General features: G+C 32.6%; 1 protein-coding gene across 2 annotated transcripts in view; it reads right to left on the reverse strand.

Annotated features, from left to right (window-relative positions):
- The window catches only part of LOC125068384, a 145,722-nt gene that overhangs the window by 25,225 nt on the left and 95,071 nt on the right, over window positions 1-25,426 (reverse strand). The window contains exons 3-4 of one of the 2 annotated variants that reach the window (XM_047677483.1): window positions 25,172-25,304; window positions 18,115-18,254 (exon numbers count right to left, since the gene is read on the reverse strand). In XM_047677483.1, the coding sequence (XP_047533439.1) occupies window positions 18,115-18,254; window positions 25,172-25,304 (273 nt within the window). Of the gene's footprint in view, window positions 1-18,114; window positions 18,261-25,171; window positions 25,305-25,426 lie in introns of both variants that reach the window. The other variant, XM_047677482.1, reaches the window with a different exon arrangement.

Here is a 25,426-nt window from a genome sequence, read left to right on the forward strand (position 1 = left end):
ATAACACAATTTTTTTTAAATACATATCGTGCAATAAAACAATCGGGACGCACTCAGAAATCGGATTCCACCCAAGCTAAAACAGCTTGTAAATGTCGAGGCCAATTTTAGATGTCGGTCATAGCACTCGAGGCGTTGTAACACATGTTCGTACGATGCAGTTAAACTTAGATTGTATCCGTATAAAAACTTTTTATTTTGCCCGTATGAAACTCGGAATTTCCGATCGGGTTTAAAATCCCACGTCCATCTCGGTGTCGCAAACAATTTGTGAAAAACATTTTTGAATTTGGAATTGCTGTAGCTTTACAGTGCGTTATACAATTTTCAAAAATTTAACGAAGCAACAAAATCAAATGTATATATTTTTTTAATAGACTTACTCATTGGAAACACTGTTATAACATAAAAAATAGACTAGACGATCAAAATCCTTTTACTTTAAAGGAGAAGCTGATTCAGCAGCTTTCTTAATACAAAAAAAAAAAAAAATGAACGTCTTTGTGATGTATTTTCAAAAACGCTGTAACAGCTGTCTTCTAAGTATATAAACGAAAGTCTATACACTAATTCCCTTATATATACCTAATAGATACTTTTAACTTTAATAAAACTGGGCGAATGCGATTGGGAATCGCACACTGAGGCCAAGGAGGAATTTTATAAAACCCTACCTTAGTTGTATACTAATCCGTACATTTATATTCGTAGCTGTAAGATTTTCATAAGAAAAAAATCATCCTGTTAGACCCACTAGCTTAGTCAAATGCAGGAAGTCATTTTTAAATTTTATCAAACAGATAGTAAAAATTAAATAATTTTCTTTATACTGAAAGTAATGAAGAAAACATTAATTTTACAATTTTCCACTAGTTTTCTACATAAAAGAAATTCCCTGCAAAGCTAAGATTCTTTTCATCCGGGCGTTTTCTTCTAAGAAATCAATTTTCCAAGTCAGATACTTTCAATATAATATCGAAACTTTACTAACTTCAACAATACACACTTTGAAATCCTCTTACGTAACGATAAAATGATCACTAATAGTTTTATGATATTTTTGTTTCTAAAACAAAGAACTACTCTAATAATATAATATTTTATAACTTTTTCATGCGAGCTCATAATGCTGCAGATAGACCTGCTCCGGGATTCAAAACCCTGTTTTTGAATAAGGTGAAAAGTTATCCAATTTGCTGATTAATTGAAATAAACATTTTTCAGTTTTTATTTTTTAAATTAAATTTGTGAGATATTTTAATTTAAATTATTTATTCCGGATCGGACTTTAATTTAAAATATAAAAAAAAAATAATTGAAAAATCGACGCGTTTTTTGTACTCATTTTGTATTAATAAAGAATCATTACGTGATTCAAATAAATCTCAAATCCATCTCGACATGAAATTTGTCGCATTACACGAAGTAAGTCACATCACAGAGATTGATCTTACCAGGAATCGAATTTTATCGTATCATAATATAATTTTGATTGTTCACACATATTGGCATAGGTGACTTATTTCGCTTTGCCAATATGCTTTCAACTGTGAAACCTTAGCTGTTCCTCTATTCTTTGTCTGTCATTACACTGTCTCACTCACTCTAACCAAACATCACGTAGAAACAATTCTTGTTTGTAGATGAGATCTTTGGCAAGCGTGTCGTTACCAAAGCATTCTATAAACGATTTGCATATTATACAAGTCACTTATAGAATGCAATTATTTTGTAACAGAAAGACAAAGGACATTACTTAAATCCCATATTATAATATAATAATGACACTGCATCCCATTGTCTATACAAACGTAACATTTTCATATGAAAGCGTCAATGTTTACAGAACTGATTTCAACCACAAAAACTACATACTGCTTTAAAACTGGGCCATCACAATTATGCCTACATAAAAAGCCATTAGGGAAATGGCAGTTTGGAATAAGACCAGTCTTGTTTTACATCTACAGTGCATCCGGAAGATCACACGCGGTAAATGAACTAACTGGAACTGAGCCAAGCTGTGAAGATTTAGCACCGCGAGTAACTTTGGATTAACCGTACAATTTTAATCGATCCTATGAACGTTTGAATGATGCATCGTTTGTTATTATGCAAAACCGGACATCAATTTCAAAGCACGTAAACGTCCCACATTTTCCTTTTATGGTATAGTTTGTTTATTCCTATATTTTAATCGACAAAGATTTTTTAATGCTTCGAGCAAGAGATTATTTATAATCGCCAAATAAGCAAAGGATGCTCAGTGTTTAATTCTCTGATTGGAAACTGTGAGCTTTGGTTATAACTATGTAAAATCCTCTAGGCTATTCGAAGCTTTTCATTTTATGAATTTTCTATCAATGCTTAGCGGGTAGACAGAATAATACTTCTATAATATTCTCTGAATCGCATGTGACAGTGGCGAAATAAACTGTGCCCTCTTGGCACAAATAAAAGTCAAACCAAAAAAAAATCTATGAATTTACCATAGCAACAAAATTATTTGTACATTCATATAACACGGACGTGTAGATTTTTATAATAATTATTTAAACATAAGCATAAACCTATAAATAACCAGCAGTCTGTATTGACTTCGTCGTCGACGAGCTGGTGAAATAAATATGATATTTACTTTACTTTTCCAAACCGGTGATGGTGATTAATTTGGCAATCAAAAAGTGAGTGTAATGCGTAATAATATTAAATAAAGGAATTTGATTTGATTTCCGATTTTATCAGGCCCAATCTAAACCATAGAAGGACACTGAAATACATACAATATAAAAATCGGTCCATACGTTAAGGAGTTCAGTTACATATAAGCACAACAGATTTATACATACATAAATAATCAGTGAGACAAATGCGGAATTTTAATAATAAAAATGTTGATTGACTTAACGTGGTGGGTGTACTATTCTTCTTGACTTGGAAGAGCGCCAAGCTGTTGAATACGACGAATATCTTAGATGCATTTTTAATCGGGGTTATACTAGCCGCAATTGTATATAATTACACTATGTACAACAAATTCTTTTTATTTTTACCTTTTTTGTAAATTATTAATTTAATTGTCAAGGTATTAAAAAATCTTTATAAATACGAAAAAAAAAACTCCTTTTTAGAAAAGTTACGCGGATTGAGAAGTATGAAATTTGGCGCAGTTAAAGTTCAAATTGAGGAGTGTTGGATGTTAATATTTTTTAATGATATGCATTAAAACATAACGCCGGACGCACACACATATTTAATATGAAATTTCCATGTTTTATATTCTAACAGCCAACACCGTCATGTCAAAATCAAAGTCAAAAATCAATAACGCGTTTTTTGACATTTCAGTTTTTTAATAATAATGACTTTAGCCTTTACAAGATAGCTTCATCTTTCTGACAGATGTAAATATTTCTGATCGACATAACTTTGCAATGACGAACATATTTTTTTCTTAATTTAATAATTACAACAAAATAAAAAAAATACATATAATACAAAAGTTTCTAAAGATTTAAGCGTTATCCGAAAATTTTAAGACTTTTTCTATTATATATTATTACTTCAAAGTAAAATTTAAATAAAAAACACTGAAAATAATAGACACGTGTACAATGTTACATCGGTCGGACGGTAGGGACGCGAATAACAGGTAGTAACTGCTACAAATATCGATTACAAAAATCCTTATTAAAGATCATTGTTAAGTTATTGCTACGAACTTGGTGCCTTTTAGTTGGGGTCTCTTTAGCTGGTGTAACTCTTTTTAGAATTAATTATGATTAATTTTGATTAATTTGAATTACGCATTCCATCGTTCCATCGAGCAAGACACTCAATTTTAATTACGGAGTATGTTAGTAAAGAACAATTATTTTTTATGTATCCTGCATAGACATCAATAAATACTGAGTCCACGATATTTTATCTTAATATAATCGTGTATTGAGTAATATATTTTATTAATCATAGTGACAGTCATACAAATTTTGACGATGAAATGATTTGACGAATGATTGAAAATGACTTAATAATATGATATTATGTTAATTTTAATTAATTATTACCCAGCGTTAATACAATGAAACTTTTAAAATTAAGGAACAGAATTAAAACAAGACGTATATTGTAGCACGTAGTGGAACAGCGGAGAAGATAAAGTTCAGAATGAATCTCTTTAACAAGCGAGCCTTGAGGCGCTTACAACACACTCTGACATTAACGAGAACTATTAATAAAGTCAAGTAAAGGAAATCGGTTCTACGGAGCTCGTTATATATAATTATTCTAAGCCCAAGTTTGAAGCACAACGCAACACCTATTTAAGACGGTTCACGATGCAAATATATAACTCTATCTTTATTTTTATTGGTCTGTCCTATATAAATAAAAAGAGGTTCGTCTGTAATGAGGCTCAGTATTTGGCAGGACAACATATGTCAGGGGGGTTAGCTCAGTTATATTTACTGTTATGTTTTTTTGTTCTACCTGCCATACCTACCTGATGTACCATATGTTTACTTGTTCCAACCATTGTAATATATCAATCACCAACGACGTATGATAGTATTAATTGAGCTTTGTCAGGTTAAAAGAAAATTTTGCAGAATAATTAAAATCTGAAAATAAGTGTTTCTAATGCAGCCTTCATTTAGACGTTCAAAGTCGTCACGTAAACACATTGTTTGGATTGGACATTCACGAGGATATTGAAATTAATAATGTACATATATTAATTAACACATGTATTCATTGTATATCCAAAGGTTACCTGGAATTGGTGACTTAGGGTGTCTGTGAGATACATTTTTAGTTGATGGTTCACCGGATGGTAAGTGGTTATCTTTGCCCGTAGACATTGGTATCGTAGGATTTTTTTTCACCAATGCACCAACATCCTTGGGAAACGAGATTTAATGTTCCTTGTAATTACACTGGGATACTCCGGAACAGAGCAATAAAAAGTATTATCCTACTGTTTGGAGGTAGAATGGGATGAGGATGCTGATAAGATATATCTACCCAAACCCTACTTACAGTCTTCCACAAAGCCCAAATTCATAACAATTAATTTATGTATCATTATAATCAATATAAAAGAAGACTAAGATTTTTTTTAAAATATAGTTATTAATTAAGGCACTATTTCAATTCGATGATTCGGAATAATCTACGAAATTCATTTAAAACATTTTAATTACAGAATGAAATAAATAAAACGAACACAAAACCGTTGAAATAATGAAAACATTTACAAATGAATTGGAGCAAAGTACAAGCCAATATATTTGATTTTAAAGCTTAAATGAATATGTTAACACATCCGAAAAATCGAATCGATTTTTTTATTTTTTTATATGGTACACTTGCAAAGTGCTATCTGATAAATAATTGCTTTGTTTAACAGTATAATATAAGAATAAAAAAATCCTTATAATGTCCAATACTTATTTGTTTATAATAGACTGGCAGATGGGCGAAATGATGTCCATAGACAATCCATAGATAATAGTCCAGCACTATTAGAAACCTTAACCAAGAAGGAATTATGGGACCTTAGTCAATGTGTCTTCAAAGGATCCAATATTATTTCGTGCCTTTAAGTCCCTTGTTAGTTTGTTTGTCAGTTACAATATCAGCTTTTAAATATGCATTTCCATAGAAATAGTTCGCAATATCATGAATCGCAACTGCATACAGTTCTGCAGAAAACTCGGTAACGATTTAATTACATACATAGGCTACATTAATCAAAGATAGAAGGTTGAAACCTAGGCAAAGGAAACATTTTGTTACTAATGCATGTTGACGATGCTAAAATTGTAATTTTGTATCGTATAGTGTTGTCGCCAAGTTAACCTAATAATATATTTCTGCTCTACTATATTGATGGTAACAAAAGTAAATTATATTCATTGAAATAATTCCCTGTGCAATAAGCAACAATGACGCACAATGTCATCGTACTATTAGAGCAAATGTCATTGGAAATGCATTCCCCTGACAATACTATTTGATTATATTCTGTAAGTTTATTAACTACGATATGTAATAATCTAATCGATCCTGTATATTGTAAATTTTGTATATTATTAATTTAGGTTCATTTTTTCATCTTCTACTGGGTTGTCAAGAATAATATTCCGTCGAAACCTACATGTTTCAAGTGAAAATCCAACCACTTTTGGGAAGCATGGATGGAACGCCTCGAAAATACAGAAGGTCAACAGTGGAATATTCACAGGATTTGAATTTATTTCTATGAATTATAAAATATTTTACTTAAATTCAAAGTAAATACGTTTACATTCTTAATTTTTATACTTTACATGAAAACAAAAAGTATTAAACTATCTACTTCCGTATATATAATCTCAACTCTTAATGAATTTGTTCAATTGTGAGTATTCGGCTATTAATAGTATATCTTAATAGTCAGAAATTTTTATCTGACCCCTCCAATCGTGCTACGGACATGTCCTCCCGAGTTGGCACCGGTCTTAACGCGTGGTTTCCGGCTATTCAACGCATTAGGCGGCGTTCCGAACTCCTGTAAGACTGCTTTGGTGCAGCCAATCCCTAAAAAGGGCAACTGCTCAGACACGTCCAATTATAGGCCATCACCGCCTTGTTTTTCGAGGTAATGGAATCCGTTATGAACTGCCAGCTCTTGCGGTACCTAGAGGAGTAACTGCTGATTGACCGCCAGTATGGTTTCCGTCGGGGTCGCTCAGCCGGTGATCTTCTAGTTTACCTTACTCCTATGAACCCATCTATGATGGGCGGAAGCAGTTGAGAGCACAGGGGGAAGCATTAGCAGCCAGCTTAGACATTGCGAAGGTCTTGGATCGCGTGTGACACAAAGCGCTTATTAATTACATTTATTCATGACCTTTTAACAAAATATTCCAAATTGATTTAGCAAAGTGAAAAATATCTTTGAAAAATCTAACTTGGTGGTAGGGCTTTGTGCAAGCCCGTCTGGGTAGGTACCACCCACTCATCAGATATTCTACCGCCAAATAACACTGTATTGTTGTGTTCCGGTTAGAAGGGTGAGTGAGCCAATGTAATCACAGGCACAAGGGACATAACATCTTAGTTCCCAAGGTTGGTGGCGCATAGGTGATGTAAGGAATGGTTAATATTTCTTACAGCGCCTTTGTCTATGGGCGGTGGTGACCACTTAACATCAAGTGGCCCATATGCTCGTCCGCCAACCAATGCCATTAAAAAAAAAATCAAAAGTTCAGTAAGGATTTTTAAAATTTATGGAATCGAAATATCTATAAAATCTATAGATTTATATGGGAATACAAAATTTTCATTAATGCATTGCGCCATATTCGAATGTGATTTCATAATCAGGCTTCGAATATGATTTCATAAAATATTCTTAAGGCATCTGTTTACAATTCAATCCAGACAACGTTTTGCAAATCTTGCTTAGAAAAATTTGCAGAACATATATTTATTCATATTATTGAATCTCAGATCCTTTATTCAGGAGGCATTTATAAGAATTTGTATATTTTTGCTCAGTATGTTCGGGTGGTTGTTTTTTTTTAGATTTGTTATAGTGTTATTGTGTTGGGGTTTTTAATATCAGCAGTGCGATTCTGTAAGAATTAACTTCGTATCTCACTCGTGAAATATTGACAACGGACTTTCGGTGATATGCCATTTTGATCACGTATCCAAATTGCGTATCACCGTAACACTATCCTAAACTATAAATTTTATAATTATTATAATCAGTGTTTTATATATCGAAAGCTGACATATCACGTTCGTATTTTACGGTGAGTTTCGAGTTTCTTGTTACAGATCATGTCATCAGCCCACATTCGTCCTCTGCTGACATAGGCCAAATGCACGCCACTGTGGTCTTTCTTTGGTTACAGAATACAAAATGTATATTAGGTCCTTACATATGAAATGAACGTTATGTGGAACTGACCACTTTGATCTGAAAAATCTCCTCTTTGGTTAAGAATTCCAAATTTAAATTTGTAAATTCATTTAGCTGGTACATTTGAGTTTTGAAAACAGTCATTCATTTGTTTTTTTTCCTCATATTTTTTTTCATTGGCGTCACTTATTACCACACAATGGAAAACAAGAAATATCGGTATATTTACGAGTACGAGTTCTACAGTGCTGCAGAAACAGCAGTGAAGTAATATTATTGAAGTGCTGGTGTCGTAATAGAAAACACGGTACGTTTTTGTTTGGAACGTTTTCGTTCTGGAAATTTCTACCTATGAGTGAATCGAACCCGCAAACACGCGTCGACTGCTGTGTAACTTTACTCAACCGACACAATTATGAAAGGATTTTAAATCAAACAACTTTTAAACAAAATTTTAAATATAAATATGTAATTTTTTAAATAATATAATGTATTTTGTTTACATCTATACTGTTCTAGTATTATAAATGCGAAAATAAATACTTTTTTATATCTAATGATACTTCTGATACTTTTTGAATACCTAGAACTAACGAGTGCTCCAATAATAAGTGAGTGAAAACTACTAAAACTAATACTATACAGAAATATTAGTTTTCTGCGCTCCTCTATATAAACTTTAACCGTGTCAAATTTCACATTCCTCACTCCGCATAGTTTTCATCAAAACGGGTTTAAAGTTTCAGTTTCACGTATTAATGTACAGATATATTATAATAATGTAAAAATAAAAGTTTGTATTATACATATACTAATTGCTTACAAAATAAGTTCTGCACGAAAGCATCTTTTTTTAGCAGTTTTTTTTTTTTTTGCTCCAAGATACTTTTATGTATCTCCCTGATTTGAGTTGAGTGGGTGGAGGGTATGTATTACAACCCCCTAAAAAAGTTTGGAAAAACTTAATAGTAGCAAATTTAACAAACAACATTTACTATGAAATTACTTTAACAAATTCAATGTTGTTAGAATAATGAGATTTGCATTTATGCAATGTAGGATTAAATGTAGTCGCTCAGTTACTCAGTGAAGATTAGCGCTTTAACAATCCATTTGCAAATTATTCTCATGAGTCCGAGTCATGAGATTTAAATTTCGAAATAGTTTTTATAATGTAGGCGTACGGGTAATGGACAAACTAATTGAAAGTGGTCATCCCTTTTGCGTTGGCGCTGTAAGAAATATTAAGCATTCGTTCCATCGCCAATGCATCACCAACTTTAAGAACTAAGATATTATGTCCTTCTAGTGATACTCGCTCACTCACTCTTCACACTGTAATGGAACTGGGATAGAATGGAATACTAAGTATTGCTTTTGACTGTTGAATATCTGATGAGTGTTTGCACAAAGCCCGTACATCAATCTTTCATTTAGTAGGATTTTTGAGTATATACGAATAGATTATATGTATCACGTACCTGAATGATCTAAAGCTAGGTATTCGGAGGCACTCATATAAAACAGTGTTTTTTTTTTGTGTTTAGGCGTATTTTTAACGGAACTTATTCGACTGTTCCTCGATGGAAACAAATCAAAATATAATCATGAATGACATCTTTGCCGACTTGTGTTTAATTTCTAATGAGCCACAAATAAGCTTAAAATCTTCTCCCCGAAGAGAACGAAGTGGCTTTTGTCAAGCAGTGAGACACGAACAACCTGTCACTTTAACTCAAAATCACGCATATCGTGTAAATGAGGATATTGTTGTTTCGTCTCACTCATCTTCAGAACAATTATATTTTATATTCTAATTTTCATTCGTATGTTAATTATTACAAATTTGTTGTCGACTTTCGATGACTACCTGTAATTGGAGATATGTGTACTCAGTATATTTTCCCTTTATAAAAAAAATACATAACTCTGTTGGAGATCTATAAAATAACAAGCAACCATATTGATATTTTAATCGACAAGTATAATCGCTTTCACCGAATATCGTTCAGTGTCGCAAACTCAAAGAATCATAATCTTCATTGGAGATAACAAAATCAGTACTAAAGTTATCAGGTGCGCTCTCTCTTTTTCTCTCGCAAATCAATGAAACTATTCGACATGACAGTGTAATATTGACAATTTTCATACACAAAATTAATACTTAGAATTAAGTTAAATGAAGCACATTAACTATATTAAACCTCGTAGGTTTTGAGTACAAATCTACGGTCTGGTCTGCAACCGAAGCGAGGCACGTGTACACGTAATTGCAATCAATTAGTTTGTATTATAATAAACAAACTTTATAAAAATAATATATTGCCTCATAGCGCCTTACATATGAAATTGTTGCTCAGACTGGGCAGACGAAATCACACCCAAACAAATTATTATATTATTTACAAGAATGTATGTATATAAAAACGAACTCCATTTATTACTAGGTTATTACACACGAGTCAAGTCCATTTGCACGAGTGCTACCCGTTGGGACACTTGATGTACACGCATGTCTTGTCACGCAACAGGTGCTCTATATAACAAGGACTTTATACACATGTAATTGTGACCTCGTTTCATAGACGCTTTGGACGTAAAATAATGATTTCACTCGTCGGAATTAATATAATTCTAAAGTTCGGATGTTTCAAACTCAATCATGGCTTAAACGGTTGAATGGACTTAGAAGTAATTTGGAATTTGGTCTCGGATATTACAAATATTCTTCCTGAAAATATTTTAATATGAAAATTGTAATCTAGGTTAAATTGAAATTTAACCAAATATCGGATTATCAAACTCTAGGAATAATCATATGCTTAATTTCAGCTCATATTCATGTAGTGCTCATTAATTCTTAATATTTATTAGTTTTACTTCCAAGAATCACTATATGTAAATAACTACACTACCTTAAAGAAATTTCCAACATCATTTTCCAATCTTCAATATAATGTTATTTGGTGAAAGGACTTCGTGCAAGCCCACCTGAGATCCATCCACACATCGTATTCCGCCAAGGAGCAATGTATTTAATATTGTTGTACAGGTTTAAAGAGTGAGGGACCCAATGTAACTAAAGGCAAATGACACATAATACCTTGGTTCCCATGATGGGTGGGGTATTGGCGAAAAATTGTTACATTTTTTACAGTACCAATGTCTAAGGGCAGTGGTGACCACTTATCACCAAGTGGCCCAATAGCTTACCATCCACCAAACCCAAAAAAACAAGTTATAAAAAAAGAAGATTCGTGTTTCCAAGGTAGTCCTACGCTATTGTGTTTTACGAACAGTCATGTCGTTAAAGTTACACGAAATGATTAATATGTTGACTGACGCGAAAAGCGCTCCGTATACAGAGTGTATGACGGTACAAAATAAATAACTTGAAGATAACCGCTTTACACGTAACATACATAAAACATCAATAAATCAACGTTAAATGGCCTCGGCGACGTGAAAGTCACAGGACCGACCCTTTGCACTATTTAAATTTTATTATAATATATATGTTACTGTAAAAGCTCGGACTACGGTAAATCTTAAGATTTTCTTGTAAAACCTAAGATTTACCGATTATGAATGGTAAATGTCCATAAAACTTTGGGATTCGAACTTTTCATCATTCACTGGGTAATTCTTAGGATTTACATGTTAGGTTAGGTTAGGTTGGAATGGTAAAAGTCTGTCGTCACGGTAGCATGCGTAAACGATTCCGTGGCGCCCGCCGAAAGACAGAGACGCTCTCTGACGGAGCCCTGGACGCTAAGTGCGCCCAGGTATCCCGCGGAATCCCACACAACACCCCACTTTCCGTCACGTGGGGGAAGCGCTAACGCGTTTTTCCAGCAAGAAAAAACAATGGTAAAAGTCCGAAAAAGTCGTCCCTTTATAATAAATAGTTATATTTACCAACTCATTTCGGTAAATCTTAGGTTTTACTGGAAAATCTAAAGATTTACCTTAGTTCGAGCTTTTACAGTAACATATACATTATACAGTTAATAGAAAAAATATATTATCTAGGCCAATTTTCCTTCGAATTCAAGGTGATACGCACACAGTTATGCACGATTATGTAATCGTCGTAATTATATAAGTCGTAGTGTCTATGTATTGATTACCTTTCATAGTTTGAAGCGAAGGATATCTGACATAATCGTAGAGGTCTGGCACACAAAGTATTACGCGGTCAAGTTCCTCACTCTCCGGGCTGGTCTTGTGAATATATATCTTTGATAAAAAATATTTATAACATATGTACATTGATCAGCAGTGCGATTATTATTAAAATTCATCTTGAATCTCACTCGTGAAATGTTGAGAACCGACACACGGTGATACGCAATTTAGATAGGTATAAAGTATCAGCCTGAAAATGTCCCACTGGGCTATGGCCTTATTCTACCACGCTGTTATTTTATGCGGGTTGACGGATACACATAGCAGAATTTCATTAAGATTAGACACATTATTTTAAAAACGTGTATCCTATATATTTTATAATTATTGTCGCATAACACATTTTGACATTTCACGCGCTTTTATCGCGGTAAGTTTCGAGTCACCACAGAATAGTTGTCCTGACTCGGGATTATTAAAATTATTAAATTTATTTTTTTTTTCTATCAGGAAATTCTTAGTAACACAAAGTAACGGTACGGCGGTACAATTTACATTCCCTAAATCACTTTAAATCTCTTTGACTTTGTCGAATTGATGACTAAGAGAATGTAGAGTGCAACTGTGCTTGTGCCTAAATTTGTACATTAATACGTTTCCTTTGCAATTGGCTAGCCTACGATTAGAAACATCAGCGACCGAAACGGTTAATAGGACCTTATCATCATCAATTTAAAACATTGATCAATTTATTTGACAAAGTATAATTAAACTGATAGTCCTTAAACTCATAATTGTGATTAAAGTTTAATTGCATTGAAAGAGTTTATGTATTTAGTTTTAGTTTAATTGGATTTTAAACGCAAACTCCATTTAAATTGTAAATAATACAATACGTTTTTAATCCACTTAAATTGACTATATTGTTTCACGTACATTGATAGTTTTAAATGAACAAAAAATATAATCCTTACTTGCATAATCTTTACTAATATGATGAATGCGAAAGTAACCCTGTCTGTAACATTGTCATGCTTAAACTGCTGAACCGATTTAGATGCAGTTTGGTATGGAGATACTTTCTAAAATGTGTGACGGTTTGTGTGCTATGGATAAACTTGAATAAATTTCGCGTAGGTAAAGCCGCAGCTTTAGCTGTTAATATAGAATGGTTACTACACCTATGTTAATAAGCAAAGTTTCATCCTGCGATGAATGACGAATGTTCATACGTACGTAAATTAAATCGTATCCAACGTAACTACGACACACGTGCTCCGTGATAATAGTAACTGTGGAGCGCGGACTGCAGTTCCGAAACTTGTCGATAAATACTTGATTAATAACGTTTGTGAAACACCAAAAGTAAATTATAATAACAATATGTTGGAATAATGAAATTATTAATATTACTTATTACGATTGAATGTACATATATCGAAATATATATATATTTAAAATGATTTTTTTACAAATTATATGAAATCTTACAAAAGTCAAAACATAATTTTTTTTAAAAGGGTTACCTGATGGTAAGTAAGTGGTCGCCAACCCTTTAAAAAACAAATCTACCATAAACCCTGGAAACCAAGATTATACGTCTCTTGTGCCTATAATTACACTTTTTCACTCACCCCTCAAACCGGAACACAACAATACTGAGTATTGCTGTTTGGCGGTAGAATAAGTAGTGAGTGGGTGGTGCCTACCCAGACGGGCTTACACAAAGCTTAAAGTGTAATATATGATAACTTAAGCGCATAGTATAATAAAAGAAACGAAAACATGGAATCTTCTCGGAAAATGACTTGGTACCATCTGATGTCAAATTTTAACACCGCGCGCGCTCATTGGTCAACGTACAGCGCACGCTTATTGGTCAAGACAAAGAGCGCGCGCTCATTGGTCAAATCAAATAGCGCGCGCTTTCCCGGCCTTATGTCACTACACTTCCAAAACCATTCCAAACTATTGCGGGAAAGCGAGAATAATGATGTTAAAATGTAATCAAGGGCTATAATCATGGTTTGCTAATTTTATAACGATAACACTCCATGCATAATACAATTTCATATTCATTACTACTGTTACTAGTCTATTTCTTGCGGTGTAATATGATTTGGAACACTAAACTCCAGTTTCTGAAACGTCGGTCAAAGTAGATTAACCAATTTGGCTGAAATCTAAACGTTCATTGGTCCTATATTGCGTCATCATCTGCCGCTATTCACCCAATGACTATTCAGATTAAGTTCATTCATCCTAATAAGTTAAATTGTATTTGAATATCGTTAAATAAAAAGCAAAGAGGAACATTTAGAATATGGCTCAATTTGAATAAAAAGACGATTTAATTTATCTTCTTTCTATGTATATATATAAAATATCATGTCCTGACTGACTGATAAAACATCGCCGAGCGTAAGCTATTAAAGTTATGGCCTTGAAATTTGTAGTAGGATCTCTTTATTGAGTAGACACCCAATAAGGAAGAATACGGTCATTTTTTAAGTTGGAAACGTCATGAAACATTATTTTTTGGATACTGATTAAAAGTGAGTAGATACGTATTTAAGCTTTTCAGAATATTCTTACCTGAGGGATGAAATACACACCAATGTGGTGGTACGTACTAACGTAAATATAATATCTGTAAATATATTTAACTTCCACGTGAGCAAAGCCGCGGGCAACAGTTAGTTTTTATTATATAGCTAGGTGAACTGTATGGCGCATGAATATATGATCAGTGTTTGGTACCTATCAAGATAGGTTTGCACAGAGTTCTACCACCATGTAAATCTATATTAAAAATACTATACAGTACAATACTAGTAAATCTAAATTACCAAAATATGATTAAATGAAATCCTCTATTATTTATACTAAGTATGTGAACTAGCAAATGGCCTACTTGAGCGTAATTTATTACCAGCACCGATATTTATTGCTATTGTAAGATATATTAACCAATTCTTATTTCACCAATGTACCACTAATCTCGGAAAATAAGAAGTTATATCTCACGTACCTGAATTACAATAGCTCGCGCACCTTAAAAACCACGAAACTAGTGATGTTCAGGGAAAGGATAAGTTATGTCTGGGTGGTTCCTACTACCAATTAAAACATTTTTATTATGCAAACTTGAACTTTGTAATATAATATCTCTTTTGTAGTTTTAAATATGGATAACCGCTTAATTTTTACAAGCTTACTCGTAATAATTGTGGTTACAATTCATCTTATGCTTTTCAAAGAAAAACATTTTAATCTACCGGAATCGGAGGAGAAATAATTAAGTTTTACTTCAAATGAAAAAAAATATTTAGAGCGAGATTATACAGTGCTTAGAAACGATGGATTTTAACCGAAGATAACGAGCTTAAATCCGTACAAGCACTGAACGAATCGATGGATTCATTACGTGCTTAAGATATTTTTATATTTTGTCACATACTTCAAGCAAAACATTGCGTGGACCCTGCATATGACTAATACAGTTCTACTACATGTACGTATCTCCTGTACCGCGTGAAGACTTGCGGTAAAATAATTTTTAGCCGAAAGTTGCATATATTTTACGCTCTGCAAATTTTCGTACCGAAAATGTATTACCATATACGCTGCCTTCTCCTCAAAAGAAGATGACGCCAGCTGTGGTATATTTACAGGCAAACAAACAGTAATGTTATCTATTACCTAGAGATTGCTAAATTAAGACAATTTTTTTATTTTAGATTATATTGAAAAATGATTGTCATAAATCTCTGTTTTTCAACGAAAATATATGAGGCTAAGGTTAGCGTTATTATCGCGTACTTCGCCTAGATTTAAGATTAGCATATTTTATTATTCATTAGTCTGTTGTAGAATCACTCATGTGGAAATTTCAGTAGCCGCACGGGTGCCTGTGATCACAAATCTGTACAGAACACTGTTTGAATCTTCACTGCAATTTAAATTAAACTTTATACGTAAATATTACACACTATATAAATATATGGCTTTACGTTTAAATGTTGTTTTGGAATGGGGATGTAATTAAACTATAGTTTGTCTTCTTTCAAATGATAAATCAATTATGAAAGAAAGAGATAAACAATCATTTCACTACACATCCCTTTAACAAGTTTTATAACTAACGCCTGTTTTGTAATAGTTTTGTACCTGTCCCTTGGGGAGTTCTTTTTTATGAGTAAATCTTATATCACTTTGACTGGATAATACGTCACAACTAAAATAAACAAGATAGATGCTATACGACAAGTTAAAGCATGAAATATTAAAGTTCATAAACGCTTTTGGCGTTTCATAATTGAGCAATTTTGTGTGAATTATATTACACAAACATCCAACTTCTGTAACTGAGATATTTTATAAAAGTTAGACTCGCTTAAAAATCTGTTTGATAACTGAAGCGTTCATAATCGTAGAGCTTTAAATATTTATCCATAAAGTAAATACTTCGGTAGTCAAGAAATTATATTTTAAATCAACTAGTATTTTACAAAATTATCTTCCACCTAAAAGACTCGTAGAAAAAGTTTTATAGAAAATTAAAAAAGATAAAACTGCCCGCGCGTTGCTTTATTCAATTTATATATTACGTTAACTAAACGATTCATATATAATACGAAGAAATGTAAGATACATAATGATCTTCCCACGTAATAAGAAGTCGCGTGTTCACTAAATCCCTAAGGATTCTCAAGTCACGTGCCAATGCTAATGTTCTGCTAGCATGCTCGTCGTCGTTTTTATTTGACACGCGAAAATAAAAGCGAAAGGGCTTTGGGAGTTCATTGCCACGTTTCAGCAGACGAAAGTATTAGGGATCGAACATCTATGCGTGACAAAATGATGCGAACTATTTCTCATTTGAAGCAGGGATGTTTAAAGTTAATATGTAGTGGAGTAACCGATATTCTTATGTTAGTGTATAGAGAGTATCTGTAAGTGTATAATTATGGTTATATTTGGTATATGGTTTAATATAAAATATATTAGAGGATTTTAAGCTATTTAATGAACCTTACACTTTGGGTGAACTGTACTACTTACATTGCACATTTCACATTTACAAAAATCCGATGTAATTCCGAGAGCCGAAATAGCTTAATCTTAACCGATGATTGCGAGTTCAAGCCCAGGCAAGCACTACTATATTTTCATGTTCTTAATTTGTGTTTATTATTCATCGTGCCCGTAAATGTCCAGCCCGTAAATGTCCCACTGCTGGGATAAAGGCCTCCTCTCCCTTTGAGGAGAAGGTTTGGAGCATATTTCACCACGCTGCTCCAATGCGGGTTGGCGGAATACACATGTGGCTGAATTTCGTTGAAATTAGACACATGCAGGTTTCCTCACGATGTTTTCCTTCACCGCCGAGCACGAGATGAATTATAAACACAAATTAAGCACATGAAATTTCAGTGGTGCCTGCCTGGGTTTGAACCCGAAATCATCGGTTAAGATGCACGCGTTCTAACCACTGGGCCATCTCGGCTCTCATTAATAATTCTAATAATTCTGTTAATAATGATTTAATCTTATATATTTTTATTAGTAGTAGATTTCCAAATTGCTGAAATATTTGTTTAATGCAATCACAAAATAAATAAATGTATTTAGATATGTGTTTTAACTTTACTGATATTATTAAGGTAAAGATTTTCTTTGTTTGTGCGATTTGAAAAATCATTTCAGTTTTAAATAGAATTTATCAAGGGAGGCTACGGGCTATAGGCTATACACTAACACGCTACGATCAAAAGGAGCGAAGATCAGTGAAAAATGAGTCAAATACGGGTTAAAATTATTCCTTTTGATAGCCTCCGTTGAGTGCGCTACGCAGACGGTTAAAGTTTCGCAAAAAAGATGTAGAACAAAATTTGTAATATAGCCGAGCGAAGTCGAGACGAACAGCTAGTTGAATATATAATTAAAATAAAGAAAATTTATTCGGACTATATAATAAAAAAATAGGTACTTCAGTGAAATTAATAACTAGCTTATACTTTTCGATTCTTACAATAGTCATTCGACCATAAATTAATGTCATTCAAACTCACCCAGCGTGCGGAAGACAATAGGCCTGCTTCTGTACTTGTGGCCACCCCAAAGGGCAGCGACTGTAACCTGATATTGCGTATCTGCCTCCAGCCCACTTAGAATGACTGCGTCTGAATTGCCAGCCACTTCCAACACCACTCTGTAACTAACGGACGATGAGTCAATTTCGTTGTTTTCTATTACCAAGCAGGAAAAAGAAGGGGGATAGAGTAAAGATTAGGTGAGAAGGAAGTTACAGAAGAGAATTGTGATATTGTTGATTTATCTGCACGCATCTTGAAATCAGCTGGTTATGTAAAAAATTAAGCGCCAATTAAACATTTAGTGGTCAGCAATGTCATTGACCTGAGAGTGGCTAATCCCTTAAATACCTTTGATAGATAACTTGATAAAATTCATGATGAGCATTTAAGATTTCTAGCAATTCAGTGGATTTAAATAAAGTCCTCACATATCTATTTTATATAATTAAAGCAATTTAACGTTCCTGTAAATGTGAGTTATAATCTTTATTCCAAGAGGATAGGGATTCTTTCACCAGACTTGAAAGATTAACAGGTTTGTTCTTTTCCAAATTATTATTATTAAAGAAATATTGCCTATTGAGATTACAAGTCATGTTTGATCATAATTGATGAATATGTGTGTGTGTGTGTGTGTGTGTGTAATTTTATATAAAAAAATATTGTTAACTAAACGGTGTATTTTATTTTGTCTTCAATATTATTTATTATTATTGCAAAAACAAACCTTATTGACCGATCTAAGATCTTAAATTACAATGCAACTATTTACCAATCAATGTACAAAGCGAAGGTGCTTTTTGCTCAGGAAGTTGGCAAATTACCTGCCTTTGATTTCTGCCCTTTCATTTGTCGATTCTATTGTGGTGTTACTTCAGTAGTTTTCGCATTTGACGCGTGCCTTTGTGAAGCAAATGTGTTTGTTTTGACATTGATGGGCGTGATATTTTGGCATCATTTATAATGTAAAATTAGAAAAAAGCTACAAGCTGTGTGGTCCCAATGTAGCATAATAAAGGCGAGGCTTCCTTTCTTTCGATCGCTACCATGAGTATTGTAAACAAAAAGAAAGCCACTAGGAGTTTTAGTCAATTTTTTTTAAGTTAATAATTTTAGCCTAATCGCCTAAATACATGAGATAGGACCGATGAAATGACGATTATATTATTAATGATTTGTGAAATTTGCAACCATTTACAAGGCATCATATTCTGCTCTAATTTAATCTGTCATCACTTCTGAAATATTTATTTTTCAAAGTGATATTAAATAACCGATACACGTTAGTACTTACTAATATATATACTTCTGGGTGTTTAAGAACCTCACACTTTTTTTAATTTTCTGTAAACGGCAAATCAATTCGTAAAATCGATAAATTTAAAAAATATTATTAGAACAATGTGGACTCGGCATTATATTATGTTACTTATATACGACTGCTATCCGTGACTTCGTCCGGTCGTTCGTTTGATATTGCCCACCTTATTTTTTATCTAACATAAAAGTAGCATAAGTTACTTTTGATAACATCAGCTATCCATTGCTGAAAATCCCATCAAAATCGGTCCAGTTTTAAGTGCCGTATATAGTTTCATATGCATTTAGTAAAAAGAGGTTATTTTAAAATTACAAACAGACACTTCATTCTAATTTATTTATAAAAGGTAAGTTTAAATTTAGAAAAAAAGTTTTAATGAAATTAGTTGAAAAAAATGCTTTAATTATAATTAAAAATAACAAAAAATATGTCAAAGATGCAAAGTTATGGCCTCAATAGGTCAATGGCAATACATTAAGCAATATATTACGCATCAACACGGTTCACTGGTTTGAATTTTGGTTACATTGCTATCAACATCTATAAACTTTATATATCGTCATACTTAGAATAATATTATAGGTAAGTCAATGGGCTAATGGACCATGTAATGGTAAGTGGTCACCGCCGCTCAAAGACATTGTAAGACTTTTTAAGCCAGCAAGTGGTATCCAGATGAGCTTGTACAAAGCTCTACCACCAAGTAAATGTTCTCATTTAAATGACTGCTACGTGATTGAAAAGTTTCGTATGAATATTAAAAAAAATCAGATGTCCTCGCTAAGATAACTCTAGAAATTATTAATTTTATATATGCAAGTATTTAATTAATTAAATTCATATTGTAAGACCTACGTACTTATAAACGTTATTCAACGCCAAAAATATTTATCCCAGTTTGTCCGCTGATCGTGAACACTCTACTTAAGGCCAATAAATGTGCCATTGTGTCTATGTTAGGTCCAATTGTTTTTTCTCATCTCAACTACGTGTCATGGGTGTTTATGTGGAAGATCTTCATTCAACACATGTTGTTCTTTACACCAGTAAGTATAAGATATAGAAACAACTGTATCAAATGTCATTGAGGTTTGAATTTGAATCTTTGAATAAGATTCTCGTGCAATACCTTGTTACATCTCGGAACTTTATTTTATTGAAGTCAAGCGATATTTATATTCGCACTTCAAGTGAAATTCTTGTATTGAATTTTATATTTAATGCATGTTGATGTTTTACGAACAAATGAATATTTTCTGTTTTCATTTCCAATTAATAAAAATTACCATATCGGTAACGTGCAACTGATTCAACGGTGATGTGAAATTGTTTTTTATTTTTGACGAAATATTGAATTTACTATGGAACAAAAACTTTTACAGAAGAAATAATTAATCAATATTTTTTTATAATAGCTGTATATCGTTATGACTTTCTTATAAATCTGCACTAGCCATTCTTTGCTCGATGTTGTACGAAAGTATAATTCAAAATATACAATATTAAAATAGTCTTCCAGGCTCGGTAGAGTGGTCATTAGAATATATTAAATTTAATTGAATCTACATTTAAACGTAATTATCAACACATAAGTTGAACGCTACAAAATAATATGTAATGTGGGTGGTTATTGACCTTGAAATATAATGAAATTACTTTACCAATTTCGCTCTATCGACTACAAAAGTGAATATTTATCAGTTGACTATGTTCGGATTTAAATATTGAATGCCTAATTCGACCCAGATGTAGGATTCTGGTCCCTTTTTTATGTAAATCGCCATCGTAGTCGATAGAATTTTTTCTCACCCTTTTTTCACCTGAATCATATATAGTGCCTAATAAAAAAAAGGTTAAGTAATTTTTAGTATAATAACGTAAATAATTTATAAGTGTTTGATCGTGACACAAAAGAAAAAGAATAAAATTATGAATATAATTAATAAAATCATTTATTGCAACATACTAAATACCGTCTATTAATATTGAAAGGAAATATGTAAATAGATTAAAAAATGTTAGTCGAGAAAAGCTTGGGATTCCATTCGTCTGATTCGTCGTTTTTTTATATATATTAATCCGAATAAAAAAAAAAACTTTATTTGAATCAAGTTGTTTTTACATTAGTACAACGAAATCAGTCGACTTTATTCTTAGTATTTCTATAACAAAATTAGTTTAATAATTGTATAAAAATTATAAGACTTTCAAATTCATAGTAATCTAAAGAACTGCGGTAAATCCACGCTATTTCCTAAGCGATTACATTAAAGTTACGCTTTACGTTGCAGAAATGCAGCATTTATTCAAATTCTAAGATGCTACAAACTCGGTTTGTAGCCCGAGGCTATTCATCCAAGCACCTGCGACAGAATCATGTCTTGTTTCGTATACGAATATCAAGTTACTTAGGTTACATTCGGTTCAAAAAATATTTTATTGAATGCAGAAGTGTAGGCACAACTGATACATCATAAATAATAATTATTGAATTTAAATTTGATCTACTAGTAAATCTGTCAAAATATAAAGCAAAATTAAGTACATGTGGCACACATGTATTGAAACTAGGATTAATAAATAAATATGACGTTTATATATTGAACAATTCAGTAAAACAAAAAACATCCTTTTGTAATATTTAATATTAAAATATCCGTACTTTTATATCTGTAATATCGATATCGTTTCTTTAAACATAACGCTGTTACGGGGGATTATTCACTATAGCGATGTTCATTACCTTTAATTGAATAAAAACTCCTTTGATCATAACAGACTTCATAAAGAAAGAGCTTCTAAATTATTCATACGTATATACTCATATTATATTTAAACTAATAATCTTTGTTCTCTTTAAAATATTAACTTTAATTTATATATAAACGTAAAATTTTAAATACTGTAAGTGTTAGATTTTAATCTATCTCGCGAGATTGTAAACTGCCGAAATATTGTGAACGGTGATTTAACTCAAAATGAAACGTCAAAATTTTTTATAGTTTGTGATATTCCGGTTAGGTTAGGTTAGTGTTTATAATTTAACTAAAATTACGCATTTCGATAGATTATAATCTACCGAAAAATAATGCGTTAAATGCAGTATGTTACGTTACACAATCTTTCGAAAATAGTCACTAGATGGCATTGCTAGTCTTTTAGTTTAGTTCTTTAGTATTGACTCTTTGACTTGCCTCGATTATATTATTAGAAATAAAATAATTTATTCCATGAGTAGTGATCAAAGTTTCTGTGTTGAGATGTTTTAACCACTAAGTCATGTCAGCATTAATTTACGACACAATAAAATGTAAAGAAATGACTTGATTAATAAGGTGTAGTACTCGATAAAGGCATATCTTATATATAAATAGCGTAAGCCGATTATTAGTATTAGATGTGTAGAAAAATATAGAGGATTCTTGACTGTAATTTATTAAATTGTTATGAATTAAAAAAATATTAATTTTAGGGAGCGGAAAAAAATTACTGGCCACGTAGGGAGCGGCGCTATGGCTGTATAAAAAAAACAAATGTAAATCGTGCGAACAGACGTCATTAGCTTACAATGAAATTAAATAAAATAAACCTGTCATAGAAATTTCGATTAGAAATTTCTAAAAATCTATTGAAAAACGAGAAGTTTCGCGTGCGACCTATTAGTATAGATGATTATCTCGTTTGTCTCGTGGCTAGATATTATTTCGCAAATGGTCCTGCATTCAAACCCCAGGTCGAACCGGTAAGAAGTTATTGGGTTTTTCTATCGTAAAATTTTCAATAACAGGTCGGAGTCTGGAAATTGGGGCTATACACACTCCCGCACTTCGAAAAGCACAAAAATCTGGTCCTGCCCCTGATTTATTTCCAGTCGTGTCTGATTTGCCGTTCCATCGGATTATGAGAGCGAAGGAATAAAGAGTGTCCCAATGTTTGCGCACACACTTGTGCACTAATATATTCTACGTAGTTGGCTCACCTCACTTGAAATTAGCTGTTGTTGCCGAACTCAGTCAGGATGACATATATATAGATAACAAAAAGGTGTGAAGATATTATTCGTTGAGCCGGTAGCACTATCTAGTGTCACGTATCTAGAAGCGTTTATTTCTTAGAAAGCTTTCAAATAATGCCCCAGCAGGTGTGGAATCACTATCTTGCAGCTTTCCATGCACGATAAGTAATTATATTTAACTGTATATAATAATCTATGTAATTATTTATCGGAACAGAGTAACTTCTGAGTTTCTTGAGGGTCTATTGTTGTGAGATACTTTAGTCAGAACCGGTGGTAACTTTAAATTCAGTCCTGTAAAACGACCGTGGAAAAGTGCTCGTAAGCCGACTCGAATAAAGAATAATTTCATTTGTTTTGAGTAAGACAGATAAGCAAATGAGCTATTTGATGGTAGTGATCAACTCCCAATATCAATCCTGTAATAATACTTCCTCCTCCTTCAAAACTGTACTCTATAATTACTAGATGTTGATGTTCTTCGAATAATTAATAAACGTGAGGTAACATAACAGATGGCATGCACAAAGGCTCACAGCACGTAAGCGGTAAAAATATTACATAGTTTTGACATATTAATATCTGACTCATCATCACATGAATGACTAAATAATATAGCAATGTAAAATAAAATACCAGGAAACATAAAATCAGATAAAAATCTATGTTATTACTTTAATGATATAATGTAATATTTTCACGAAACTAACAATTTTCTATACATGACTCTATGACGCAACCTTTAACCTTATAATATTTTATTTTAATGATATAGATAGACGGCCGAGCAAATGGGCCAGCTGATGGTAAGTGGTCACCACTGTCCATTGATAATGGCGGTGTAAGATATATTAACCATTAACACGTCAATGCCTTCCACCTCGGGAACTGAGATGCTATGTTCCTATTGTCTGTAGTTACACTGGCTCACACACTCTTGAAAATGGAATACTGATATGTGGGTTGCACCAAGCCCTACCAACTAATGTACCAGATAACGATCCTCCATTAATACTGACATAAGAAAAATACATAATCAGATGCTTGTATATAGCAATTGGCAATTCGCCACGGCTTTGCACGGGTGCGATTTATAATATTTAATTCTTATTGTATAAAACAAAACATATCGAAGTTGACACACTTATAAATTGAATTGTATTAACTTTGTCGCGTGAATATATTACGATACGATCTTTTGCGTGTACGTTGAAGACGTTGTTAAACTGTTCAGGGTAGCTTATGGGGATAATGCTGGTTGAGTATTGACGATGTAGAAAATATTTCTTTCTGTACCCATATGTAAGAGCAGTCGTGATATCTTCAAGTGAGTCATTTAATTTCTAGATAAAAATGTCTTTAATTTCTCGAAATTAATAAGTATATCTTCGAGTTTATTGTATTTTATCGGCTTCAAAGTCAGATTGTAAGTTTTGTTCAAAATTTACGAAATTGTAGGAATAACATTTGTTATATTTTTCATTAAAGTACAAACGTTGATTTCAATAGATAGTCAGAATTAAGCTATTGAGAATTTAATTGATACTGTAAGCAAACTTAAATGTGTTCTCATCAATTCTGTCTGATACGTACACATGGCTATATCACAGAAGTAATGAAGGCAATAGAAATTTTATTACAGAAGTTAAGACCACAGAGCTCCGATTCAATTTTAAGCAGTAGCAAAATCATCTTACCTTGCGTCTGAAGGCTTGTACGTGACGTCATACTTTTCCACGAGATCCGCCGTCGTTGACCAAGAGACGCGTACCGTGGTCGGGTTCAAAAATGTAACCGTTATATTTTCGGGCACACCCGGACCCATCGAACCTGTAAAAATATTACATTATAAATGCAATCTTAGAAGAAATTTGTACAAAGATTCAAATGTAAATATTTTTATACTATAATAAAAATAATATTACGCATTTCATAGCATTTTAATATTTTAC

This window comes from Vanessa atalanta, chromosome 13 (genome assembly GCF_905147765.1).
Source record: "Vanessa atalanta chromosome 13, ilVanAtal1.2, whole genome shotgun sequence".
Classification (NCBI taxonomy): Eukaryota; Metazoa; Arthropoda; class Insecta; order Lepidoptera; family Nymphalidae; genus Vanessa; species Vanessa atalanta.